The sequence below is a fragment of the Anopheles funestus genome, chromosome 3RL (genome assembly GCF_943734845.2).
Source record: "Anopheles funestus chromosome 3RL, idAnoFuneDA-416_04, whole genome shotgun sequence".
NCBI lineage: Eukaryota > Metazoa > Arthropoda > Insecta > Diptera > Culicidae > Anopheles > Anopheles funestus.
The window spans coordinates 23,800,795-23,814,738 of record NC_064599.1 but is presented as its reverse complement, the minus strand read 5'-3'; the positions used below and the strand labels follow the sequence as shown (position 1 = coordinate 23,814,738).

The following is a 13,944-nucleotide window of genomic DNA, read 5'->3' as shown; positions in this document are numbered from 1 at the left end:
AGTTTCGAAATATCATTATCAATTATTCCTTCACCTACATGTAAATTAATTATAAATTAATTTTATTTAAAAACAATAAATGATTTTTTAACTACATAAGATACGTATTGTTCAACAAACAGCTTTTATTTAAATTGTCTACGTAAACATTAAATTTGTTTGTTAATATACTTTAATGTAACCCCGCCATTTTTCTTTACGACGGAATATGATGAACGACAATATGTTGTTAAAGTTTAATTTTGGTTTTACGATGGAGACGCCTGGTTTTTTTTTATTCATATTGAACGGCCTGGCGTTATTGATATGGAGACGCCTGGTGTTTGACACAAAAATATCAAAATCACATTTAGTTTCCAGTTTTCTATGGTCAAACGAATAAAATCTACCTAGCCTTTGATATAATTCGCAAAAACTTACCGGACTGATAGGCGTGACGATGATTTCCGTTTTGGCGGCCGTTCGCAGCAACGCCGTATTTTCCGTCGTATCGTCCTGATCCTCCACGTCCATGTCACCGTAAACGTCCCACGGTGGCGAATCCGGATCAATCTCGGCCCCAATATCCAGATCCTCCTCTTCGATGTCTTCCTCCTCATCCTCCTCGTCATCTTCCTCGTCCATCATTATAACTGCGGTAACCGGGTACGGTACGTAAATACAACGGAAGAGAATGAAAGAAAGCGAGAAAGAGAGAGAAACACAAAACACACACAATAGAATGCGTTGCAAAAAGGGGGTAAAGGGGTAAAAGAAAAAGGCATAAAAATAAAACTAAAAAGTAACAAACACCAGGGTGTGACAGGGATAGAACATTTATTGCAATAAATACAGAGGAACATTAATTTACAATAAAATCGAAAACACGAAACATTCAGCACAGCAACATTTACGGTGCTATCGCACTGAACACAATCAACGGGAATCGTTGTCGACCGAAACGTGTGATACAAGGATGCTTTTTTCGTGTTTGATCCCCTTTAAAAACTCGGAATGAGACTCCCTCTGACTGTGTTTGTGTATTTGTGCATGTTTTACAGCGTGTGTGTGTATACTCCTCTATACGTTGTACTACAGAACCGATTAAAACACAACAATAAACATAACAATACAACACAACGTCCAACAGCAGGAACAAGTGGGGAAAACAAAATGGTGTGCATTTGTGTTGGGGAAGGAAGTGAATAATACGTTTTAGCGCTTGATAAGCTATAAAGCTTTGAACACACGCACACAGCATCACGTACACACACGTCAAACACACACACAAAGTGTCACACACTGAAGTGATTAGTGATGGTTGTCAGTGATAACATTGGGATCAGAAGTACAACAGTGAAACATTCGTAAACATTTACACACACACACACGCACACATAAATCAGCTTTCCATTTGTGGAAGGACGGCATATGTAAACAGATGTTAAGTAGACCGTGTAACGTCGAGTGAGCTTTCGCGATGTGAGCAGAAGAAGGAAGAATGTGCTTTTTATTTCATCAAGTGCACTCGTGTAGGATGAAACTGTGCGTAAAATGTAAACAAGAAACGCAAGTAACGTATTTTTTTTTTAATATTTTTTCCTTCATTCACGTGGAACGCATTGTGAGTTGATTATGGAATCTGCTGGGAAAGCTTTCGGCGGTTAAGTGTTTTGTTGATATTTTTGAAACTTTCCAAAAAGGGTGAAATATATAATTTTTTTATTTTTCTATAAAATTTTTTATAAATTTCTGTAAAATTTTATTATTTCCTGTAAAATTTCCCATGTGTCTGCTTCAAATAAACACTTTTCGAAAGCAAAAATCCGAACTAAACTCTAAAACATATATAAACGTATATTCTCTCTCTATTGCTGGATTTTATTACTACTGGAAAACATGAACAAAAAACAACACTTTCCAAAAACGTTTAACACGTACATGCACCACAGCACATAAAAGGGGCGTTTTTGGCGGAAAATAAATACAACGAAAACACAGCTTGAAGCTCTCAATTCAACCATTGACGAATGCTTTTTATCCCATCGCTTCCACTCGATTCACCGCATTCGACAGCAAAATCAAATAAATTGTTCACTCTGCGCAAAAAAAAAACAAGATCCTGGTGGATGTGAAGGTTAAGCCAAACAAAAAAAAAAATCTAACCTCACTTTATCGTACGAGCGACCAGCTGGGAAACGTTGGTTTGTTATCCATTTAAAACCCTTTTTTCGGTAATCGGTTACACAAGAAAGCGTAAATGATATCGTTAAGCTTGTTTCGGGAGCTGTCAGTCAGGTTGTAATGACCTTCGTCAGCACGTTTCTGTTCCGATCACTTCGCCATCACGTAAAACGGCCATCGATAATAATTAATATTGACGATTATAGGCAAAAAAAACATCAGCCGGGTTTTGATAGCGATTCGCGATTTGGGTTTGAATGATTGGATAAGTTTGAGATATTTTGGGTGAAAAATAAAAAGGACTAAAATAAAAAATCTACCTTCTATTTCTTCAACAAGATTTATAACCGCCATTCAATTCGAAGGGTATCGATGTAATGGCGGATGCTTTTTCCCACGGCTGAACTGGAACTCATTCTTGCAAACCGGCAAATAAAAACATCACTTAACATGTAACGCCGAAGGTTGAGTTTCACTGAGTAGTGGATACAAAAAAAAAGAGTCCATCCCAAAACATTCGTATGTAAAACGACTCTTAAAGCGATTTATCCTATCATTCTTATACAAAACAGAACGATTTCTACCAAAAAACGACTCAAAGAAACCAAGAACAGGATGCAAACGGTAAGGAAATCCGTGGGAAATATGTATCTTCATTAAATTTTATGTATCTCCGCTCCATTTTCTTCTACTTAAAATACCAACAATTTCCGCAATTTCCCTCGCAAAGGTTGAATGCTCCGACTTTTCAAGCAGAATCCTCGCTTTACCGTCGTGTGACGCAATTTCATTGTGCATACGTCAGTGTGTGGAACCAGCGTAACGATCGCGGTGTAAGATAGTAGCAAACCGAGCGTATGTACACGTTTATCGTTACACTTGTGAGACGAGAGCTAATTAATTAGACTTTACTGGATCGGCTGCTGGCAGTGTACGAATACCGACACTACCGGCACATCTTCCATTCTAACAGGTCGTGGCCGTGGCGGTTTGCAGCTTACGGCATGAGCTAATGGTTCTTCTACACCCGAATAGAGCACAAGTTTCCAACAACCCGTGCCGGCTTGAAACTTTGTTTGACATTAGTGGGAAACATTATCGTTAGCAGCATTAGCGAGCCAGAGCGTTGGATTTACATGCAGTTTTTGGTTATGTTGGCGGTACCGAGTTTTTGGGGCGTGCTTTATAAGCGGTTTGTAAATGTTTAATAGAGTACTATTCGCAACACTCCCGTGGCAGCCTTCCTCCATTGCCACTGCCTATTGATCGGGCAACAGTTTGGGGGGGTGAAGAACAGTATTTGTTCTACCATTGCTCTTAATGGCACTTTTGGGGGTATATTGAGGGAACAATAAAATAGAACACGGCAGCCGTCCGTTATCGGGGAATGCGAGAGAGAAGGATTGGTTTTTATAACGATTTATTGTATTGAGTGGGTGATTTAGTTCTAACGCGCTGTGATTGGAAATCGTTACATGTTGTTTTTGCATGTTGATATTGACGTTTAATTACACTGTGAACAATGTTTTTAAAACATTACCACATTATTACTATACGTAAAATATGTTTTCAATTAATTTAATTTTGATGTGTCGTACAAAAAACTATGGCAAAAAAAAAATATTTTGATCAGAATTTGAAGCCTCTGGTCACTTTACATTTTCAATAATAGAGAATTTAATTATAAAAGGATGCTCTTTTTTACACACGATGTCGAAATATTTCAAAATGATGTTTAATAATGCAATACAATTGGTGAACTAAATGCAAAGGGGCCTAACTTCTAACAATTGCTCCTCTGTAGCAATGTATATTGAGGGTTCATAACGCCAGAAGGTATGCAATAAGCAGCATGAAGAACTCTTTTACTTTTGAGTTGACAGAATTTTCGAAGATTCTTTTCCCATTTCCTATCTGCCTCGATTATATTGATGAATTGATCTGCATGGATTTTATTGAAGTAGTTACAGAGGTTGAGTTGGTTGAAAGTGATTAAAAATGACCTTTTGCATACTTGTAGGCTTGGATATTACAGATACTACTCGGAATGGAAATTGAACAAAAATATCCGTCTTCTTTTACATGTCTTCTAGGTATAATACATATTCAATACATTGTTACAGTACAAGAGCATTGATATGACAGATGTTTTTCATGTGATCGGTTGCGCCTTACATTATGCAAAGCACAAAACATTACGGCTTAAAAAGCAATGAATATGTGACAGGTTCTTTGGGTGATCAACAAGGTTCCCTCACGTTGTATACACTATTTTGAGGAACAAATCAGTATCAAAACACGTCTTACATCCTGTACCACAACAAAACATGTCGCAAAGTATAAATTCAAGATTTAGGGATAGTTTTAACACATCCTTACCATCCCTTCTTACCAGCGTACATTAAAAACGGCTAACTGCTCGATTTGCTCGGAAAATATTTCACAACCTTAAAAATAATTACCAGATTGTTTAGCTTGTCAGCTAGCTAACCGTCCATTTACGATGCCCATGTACGGTACGTAACACATCCCAAAGGCACGGGACTTGCGTACGTACGTTCAGCGTACGTACGAAGCCAATCATTGCACGACGAACGAGACCGGTACGGTGAGGGCCACGGGACAAAACCCAGCTGGCAGCTGAACACATCCTACGGCGTACGCATACGAAACAAGTTTCAACGTCAAGAAACAACAATGTTCATGGTTGTTATCCTTCTTCCGGTAGAGCATGTACTCTAATGATGCTCATACTGAAACCCGGTCGCATTCCACCACAACTTGCAAACCGCAACCGTGCGGGTGGGATTTGAGGTTTTCACAGACCCATTTTGTGCTCATGCTAGTGCAAAACTACACGTCAAGGGTGCAAGAGAATCCGGCTCCCCAAATGGTTGAGTTGTGGCAGTATAACCATCCAGGATGTGTTGGATCTTGTCTTCATCTTGTGCGTGGGTAGCGAAGAACTTACGGTACTATCCCATTACAAGAAAAAGGATGGGAAACGAGGCTTTTGGTTGGGGTGTACAATTTTCTAGATTTTATCGACTGTCGACTTCCGGTTCTTGAGTTGGAAATTATGTACCTTCTGTTTAGCCTTCGGTTGGGAAGCTGTTGACAGGGGTCCTTGCCCGTGGCCAAAGTTATGCCGAGAATTTGAAGTGTGTTAATATGCACGTTGGGAAGGGTGTAGTGTCGTGATTGGAGATAGGCGCCGATATACAAGGGGACACGATAAACACGATCAAATTATTATCGAACCGTGAGATATGGTATTGGGCGATAGTTGCATACACACCGATGATCCCTTTCTTTATGATTGTTTGTATAGGACGCACGATAGCTAGGGGCAAAAAAGGGACTATTTCATCGACATCGAGTGACTTGAACCGCCACATGCGTGTTTAGTTTGAAACGTACCGGACATTCGCATAAAACGCATAAAGTAAGGTTTACGAACATCTGTTTCCGGTTCCCTTCCTTTGCGGGGAGGATCAAAAGTAATCCTCTTTGGAGCGATCAACAAAACCCGAACAACCGCAACAACTGCTAGCCGCCAAGCATGAGCCAAACGTTTTCGCACGAAACCACATGCTTAGCAAAAGCAGGCCCAACAGTTCCCGTGGGATGCCGGCGACACGCCTTTCGTTGAATGTGGAAAAAAGGGAAATGTGGGTTCCAGAGCGTTGTAACGCAATAACGTACAATCAAACGTTACTTCTTGGTGAAACAAGTCTTGACAGAGAGAGAGAGAGAAAGAGAGAAAGAAAAACGAACAAACAAATGGAAAAGCTTCCGTAAGTAAGTAGTGCTTAAGCTGCTATTCGGTGACATTGCTACAGTTACGTTCCAACGAATTTCGAATGGAGTCGACAAAACGGCACTATTGATGAAAGGCACTACAATCTATTTTTACAGACAAAAATATATATAAACGCACATGACACCATGGGAGAGTAACCGGTAGCGATAAAATCAACCCTGCCAGCTGTCAGGACGCATCAGTAACGAAATGAAATTTCTTATCTTCTACCGTCGTAGAAAGCTTACCTAAAATCGTTTACCTTTTCCACAAACAGGCAACAGAAACAGTGGGTGTGTTCCCGAGGGAACACCCAACATCCTTTTCCCGTAATGCATTCGGTAAATTGAACTGGAAGGTTTAATAACAACCATCGTACCATCCTACCGACTTGGAAGGCCTCGTCTACCGATGTGGCTTGTTTTGCTTCGTTTATCAGGCATCGCTTTTCGATTGAAGTGTTTGCAGTGTATGAGTGTTTGCATGTGTGCACCAATCGCCATCGACAGATAGAGCTGTAGCTTCGAAGCGTCAGGTGCTGCTGACCTACACAATGGCCGAAGAAGGAACGCTCCAATCAACAGTGTCCGGGGATATCGGATCGGATTCGCTTACATGTTATTGCAAAAGCAAATCAAAGCATAAGCGGAACAGGACCGGAAGATACATACATATTTACACATCCCGTTGATGGCTGCGAAACGGTACACCTGCAACATTGCACACTCGGTTCATTTCAATTTAAAAGTCAATGGTGATCGTCGTTACATCCGGTGTGATTTTAACGTAAACGCCGTTTGTTTTCAATGTTGCATCGATTGCATCCTTCGTCACGGGAACGGAGGAATCGTTCGTTACAAATCAAACAAACCAAAGGCCGTGTGTCAATATTGCATTGCAGCGAATTGTGTTTGTGTTTTTGGAAAATGGAACAAGACACGAATCCGTCTGTCGGATATGACATGACGATATACTCTTCAGGGGTGATATACATTCAGCAAATCAATAAATAGGTTATTTTCAGGATGTATAGAGAAGAAGAATTTCTTCATACATTAGATGGCTCGCGTGTCCATTTAACATTACGTTCATTCGATAGTACGAAAAAAAAATCATAAATATTTGGGTATAAATTGACGTTTCAACACTAGAAGTACCAAGCAATTTAAGCTTTTTCGTTCGTGATTAAATTTTAAACAATTTCGAAAAATTTAAGTATACGTTATTGTTTATTGGAGATAGTACTATAGAATATATATGTAAAATTCATTTTTTAACTACCTTAGGATTGTATAACCTCAAAAAATAATGTGACGAAAATGAAGTGTTCGAATCAAAATTACTAGTACGGTCACTCTAGTGTTTGCAGAGCTTTCATTGAATCGCTGTAAATACAACCGAAAAGAAATGTCGAAAAATTTCAACATTTTTTGAAAGTTCTAGTAATGAAAATTACTATAGATAGATCACTATAGATAGATAGATAGATACTATAGATCAGAAGTATCTGAAAGATCGTGAAAGATAAATCTAGTACCAGTCAAAAGGGATTTTAAAACATTTAATTTATAGTAGAATCGTGAGCGATTAAAATTGAAAAAGCGATTTTAAACCTCGACAGATCGAAAATCTGTCACTATTTGTTGATATAATAAAGGAATAGAATTTAAAAATAAAATCCTACGAAAATTCTAGAAAATTGTGTAACGAATTTTTGGTGAAAATTTCAAGTCAATCGCCCCATTGTTCACCGAGAAAATTTGATTACGAATTTGTCGACAATGGTTTTGAGAAAAACATTAAACATTGGCAAACGTTTGAACGTTGAACATTATAATTTTATTATTTGTCGTTATAGGTACTGATTTGAAAAGTTCACTTTCGATGTTCTTAAAATCTTGAACTAAAAAAGATTTGTTTGTTCCCAACATGCTGACAGTACATCCCTCTTAACATCAAATGTTTAAAAAGTACAAACAAAAATAAAATAATAGAGCCTGTCCTACTATTTTATCCTTCCTTTGAAGGTAAGAACGTAAATATGATATCCTTTTTGTTTTTGCAAAAGCTTCCTTTGAAAAGGAAAAAAAATATTCGGGGAAAAATTTGTGAAATGTTTTTCAGTGCAATTGTTTCGATTGTAATTGAAGCTTTGCATCAAAGTCAAAAGGTTCCCTTCGTGCTACCAAATACAATGATCGCTTTCGAAAGGGGTTTTTCTTAGAAAAAAGTTATCCTCTTTGTGTCCAGTACTTCCAGTAAAAGTATCGATAGCGCAAAGAGCAGTGTGATTACCCTTTCCACCATTGAAATTCGGTGTTCGGAAACAAGTCGAAATCAATCCACCTTTCGGGATGTTCACAAAAAAACTGTTCTTTTCATGCAGCAATGCGAACAGCAGCAGCAAACCATTTTCGTTTTTCATCAGTTTGGTGCACAGCACTTACGATAATGCTGTTAGTTTTATTATTTTTGGTAGAATATTTTCATCACATTTTAGATGATTTGGCATGCAGAAGCTATGCATCGCAGCTACCCTTTAGCGTTACCGGCGGTAATGCTTTTTCCATTTCTTACACACTTATCGTAATGGTTGCACGTGGTGCAATGCTACCGTACCAAGCGTGTTGGTACGATCACATGCCGTTGATCCGTGGAGTGTAAATGGAGAGGGAGAGAGAGTAAAAAAAACATGTATAACAGCATCCCAAAGTGGAAAGGTAAAATGTATTGAAATGTGAAATGGAATGGAAAAAAACCCCGTCATCAGCCGGGAGCAGTACGAAGCACGATATGATTGTACATGTCGGCCAAACACAGCTCCGTAACAGAATATAGGTTAAGCTTATCTGTTTCTCTTTTTCCCACCATGTGTGTTTGTTCTTTTTGTGTTTTCGGTATAGAGTTTGGAAAGGATTAAGTCTCCATTTTCTGGAGGTATGATTTGTAGGCGGTACAATTTTATCCCCGGGGGCTGGTTACGGGCATGGTTTAGAAAGGGAAAGCTCAACGTGTGAAAATTGCTGGAAAAAGTTATCTTTTTTTTGTTAAAGCAAGAAAGATAAAAGGTTCGACCGATGGAAACATGGCAGTGTGGAAACGAATGCAAACAATTGTACCTATCTTGAGGTATGTACTTAATGTGTGTAAATGTTAAAATGTATAAACTGTAAAAAAAAAAAATAAAAATTAGGGACAGTTAGAACACTATTTCACTCACAGCAATTCGCGAAAAATTATTTTAAAGCTTATTCATAGAAAATATCTGATCCCTAAATATCTTTAAAATTTTGCTAAAAACATTTTATAATCATTTAATATAAATAAAAGCAATAAGACAATAGAACTCTCTTTAATGTGATGCTGACTTCAAGGGGAGATATTCACACAACACGTTCCACTTCATCTCAATGTGTATTTTATAAAAAATATGTAAGATTATATAAAAAATACACATTGAAAGTTGCATTTTCTTGAAGCTTAAGAAGCTCGATACTACACTTTTTTTCAAATTGATATTTAAAATATAATATTTCAGTAAATCTTTGAATTTGGAGAAAACTGATTAGTTTTCACGGTTAATACATATTTGTGTAAATTTTTGCTTTAAGAACACACTCGCGGAGAATGGGTACAAATGCCTTAGTTGCTCTTTAAAAAATCATGAAAATGTCCTTTTTACAACCTGTTGGGTTTATATATATTTTAGCGAATATTGAGTATAAAGTCAATATTATGTACAAATTTCCAATGAAATAATACACCATTCAAACTCCTTACAGACAATTAAAACATAATCTAGAATGGCGGTAAATACACTCTTTCCCATCATCTATTGTTACGCTCCTTGTTGTTAATTATTTGCATCAGTATGAATTACTCATATAAAAGGAGAATTACGCAAAAAACTGAACAAAAAACAAAAAAAAACCATTGAGAAAGTTTGTGAGAAAAAAACAACAAAACTGTTACTAAACAGTTGATTACAGCAAAAGGGTACGAAACAATTATCGTCTAGAAATACAGTCATTACCGATCCATTCACCAGAACCGTTCGTTACGGTCCTGCCTTTTTTCTTCTGTGTGTAAACCCCCTCAGAGCAGACGGTCTAATTTTAGAGATTTTTCCCATCCTAACAAAAAAAAACTACGTTCGATTAGTTTTTCAATTTTGCATAGCACGAAAATAATCCGCATCCCAAAAATAAAAAGCAAAAAAAGTACTCAACCTTCTACTACCAACTCCGGCGGTCACCATGATCAGATACAAAGATAAACACTCGAATGATAGGTCCGAGAGGTCGATACGACGAGCAACGAACCAATATCCGATTAGAGGCGAAAGATAGGAAAACGACGAAAAACGCAAACTAGCCGGAAGTTTTCAACTTAAATTGGATAGTAAAGAAGCACATACAAAAAACGAAACGACACACTTACAAAACGATCTAGAAAAACAAAAAAAAATTGCCGGTCTCTAAAATCGAAAGAAAACTAAAGACAAAAAATTGAACAAAAAAGTGGAAACAAAAGCAAACGGAACGGAAACCTCACACTCCCGACGGTCGGTAGTGTTTGTTGCTCAATTTTAATCCAATTCGTGATGCCGACCGATACCGAAGGCTATATAAATGGGGATATCGGGCACTATTCTGTGGCAGCTAAAATTTTGTGCGCGTGCACGTAGAAAACGGTTCCGTGTAACACGCGGAGCAGCAATGAAATGGTTTTTGGGGACGAAAATTGGCCTAGCTAAAACGTGTAAAACATACAACAAGAACAGCACATTGAATTGAAAGGACACTATGATAAAGACAGAGGGGAAATAGATCGAAAGAAAGACATGGCAGGAGAGAGAGAGAGAGTGAGTGAGAGATATTAGGAAGGAGAAAGAGAAAGATAGACAACGAGAACATCCACAGACACAGGCACAGACAGATAAGAACAGCAAAGCAAGCAACTGGCTGGTTCAGGAACAGAAAGAAAAAGAATAAACAACAGAGCGAGAAAACAGATTTCACAGACTCACTATCGAATGGTTTTGATGATGTTTGTGTTTGGTTGTTTTTTTTCTGTTTTGTTTTGTTTTTTTTTTGTTGTTGCAATGTTTCTCTTTGCTTTGCCCTGATGAATTCTGGGTGATAGTTGTGGGTGGGTTGTTGAAAGTTGGGTTGTTATGGCTGTTCGGTTGTTGTTGATGTCGAGCGTTCAGCACAGCCATCGACGGTACGCATTTTGTTAGAGTGAAGCTTAAATGACTATTTTGGGCCACTGGGCGCCTCCATCTGATAAGCCATCGGTGGGTGGGATTTAAATTTGTTTTTTTGTTGAGCATTTCCATATTTTCTCTCTCCTTCTTTTTGCTGCATCTTTGATAGCGGCTTATCGGATTCGCTTGCTGTTGCTGTCCACTATATTGGCCGTATCGTGACCGAATCGTTTTGAAATTGTATTTCCACACACGCACACAAACACGCACACGCAAACATATCGAACTTCCAGGTAGGGAAAGCTGTAAACTTTCTCCATTCTTTCGCCTTCCGTTCGTGGCTGTAAATTGTTTGACTGGTTGAAAATTGTAATCGCCCACTGGGATGGAGATTTTCAGGTTTTTTTTTTAATATCATTTTCCACCTTTTGTTGGCTTATCACACACGGTCGAGTGGCGACACGGTAACGGGGGTATCTGTTATCAATGTGTGTCACGTTGGTAGTCGCTTTGAGGTGGGTTTTTTTTATCCACACATTCCCGTTTTGTGTTGGATTGGGTCAAAGGTTATCCGATTATTCAAATTTTTTCAAAAACGCTAGAAACAATCCATCCGGTGTGTTGTGTATTGCAATGCCCATATTGTGGCAGATGTGTGCCCTTTTGTGTGCTTATTTACCCGGTAGGTTACCCTTTTTCTGTTCATCATTTTATTTTCGAACAGATCAGATCAGTTCCTCGAGTTCGGTTTTGCAGCAATGCAAACGTGCGTGAGACAGTGAAAAGCAGAGTGTAAAGCGCCATCGCTTCCAATGCGTTTGCAGGGTGTGCCGAGCTAGTATGCCAACGGCTGGTTCCGTATCTCGATTGCACAGTACGTAGAAACACGTATTCAGCTCAACCCCAATGACTGTAGGCTGCCCGTCCGGTACAGTCCGGTTGCCATCGTGGCCGCCGTCGACGCCGACACTGTTAGAGCGATGTGGATGAACTATAATCGTCGTACGATGGTGCTACGAAGTAGGAAGGTAAAAGGCCAGTTTTGCAAATGGAATGCAAGGGTTTTATTGTTATTGGATTGGTTGGTATTTGTTTGATGTTTGGTTGTTGCTGTTGTTGTTACGTTTTTTTTCAGTTCGTCCGAACAAAACCATCCGAATCGGAGTGACGAAATGGGGGACGTTGATAAGACGGAAGGATAGTGAGGCAGTGCGACAGTAGTTTATAATACAAGTTTTGGGGAGAATAGGGTAGCATTGAAGAAATCGGCACGATTTATCACAAGCGCAAATTTATTTACGCGCTTCACGTATGCCAAGGAAGGGAGACTAGAGAAAAATGGGTTGAGAATTTATTTTCCTGTAAGGGTTCTGTTGAAACGAGGAGTGATACTTCCAGGAATGGAAGTGGAAAGGACTTATTATTGAGTATATTCATCAATATCGAGAGAAACGTATCGTTGTTCAATGTTTAACAGATTTTCGAGTGAGGACATTTATACAAAAAATGGATTCGTTTAATACCCATCGAAGAGTTAAATGTGACAATTTAAGGATGCTTAAAACTTTGTAAAGGTAAGTTTTCCACACCGTTACACCGATTTTTTTTATGTAAATTATTTAATTTATTTAAAAACTGTACGAATGTGTTTTACCGTGAAATGAAGGTTTGTTTTAGAAATTGTTTAAGAATTGTTTTATTTTAGCTAAAAAAATAGTCCCCAAATGTCATGCGAATTAGAAGTACGCAAAATCTTCGCGATCTGCCATAGTAATGTGGGGACTATTTGTTTGTTGTTTTTAAAGAGTAATTTTAATAAAGCAGAAACTTTTCTGCTCGGAACATATTTATTTAAATAAATAGAACAAAGAACAATTCAATAATTGGTGGAAAATAGATTGACAGAAACTAATTGTGATAATAATAAAATCATATAACGAGTATTTTGCATTTCCGCAGTGATTATCCAAAGGAACTTCTTTCTGAAAGCCTTAATTTGCATAAAAGAAAACCCCACTTCGCTAAATCCAAAATATCAGAATTCAATATAAGTTTGTCTGTACCATTGGTAAGTGATTCATCTAAAAGTGGTTGAAGTAGAGAAAACAAATCGTCCTTTTGTCCTGTACATATTGTACGGTGCTTGTACATATTGTATTGTGATTACAAAATATCAAACGCAAAGAAAAAAGGACTCTAATCGTATGTATTTACATCGTTGTCGAAGTGAACAAAACATTACGGAAGACAACAGTGGGAGATGCTCACGGTGGACACTAGCAAAGTAAACGAAGGTTGTAATCTATCCACAAGTTTCATCTTGCACGTAATAGATGTGCAGTTTTTGAGGTGTTGGTGAGCGTGTGGGTTTGGCCTACAAAACACCGCCAGTACGGTTTACATCAATGCTTTGTACAATTGCTTAACGAGTTTGTCATTTCCCGAATCCAGTGTTCCACCGTAACGATCGAGTGACCCCGTATCGGCACCCGAATGTCCGAGAACACCGGTTCGGGCAAACTGGTTTTGTTTTTTTTTTGCTTTAATTTCCTAAAGTTCAACTACAGCGAATTCGGTCAGGGTTTTACACTAGAGCCACATTTGCATTCGTATGATTTGTGCGGTATGATGTATCGTTCTCACCGGCAGTAGTTTAGATTTTTGGTGGTGGTTCATCCGGAAGGGATGGACAAGCCTACACACAAGTCTGTATGCGAGATCCTCGTCGAGTGGAGTACTCAGCAAAGCAAAAGTTTTCTAATTCTGACAC

At 38.4% G+C, this 13,944-nt stretch overlaps 1 protein-coding gene across 12 annotated transcripts in view; it reads right to left on the bottom strand.

The window, feature by feature from the left end:
- LOC125772036 (potassium voltage-gated channel subfamily KQT member 1) overlaps window positions 1-13,944 on the bottom strand; it is a 109,782-nt gene that overhangs the window by 3,506 nt on the left and 92,332 nt on the right. For all 12 annotated transcript variants that reach the window (XM_049443339.1, XM_049443341.1, XM_049443340.1 and 9 more), the window contains one exon: window positions 421-632. In XM_049443339.1, the coding sequence (XP_049299296.1) occupies window positions 421-632 (212 nt within the window). The remainder of the gene's footprint in view (window positions 1-420; window positions 633-13,944) is intronic.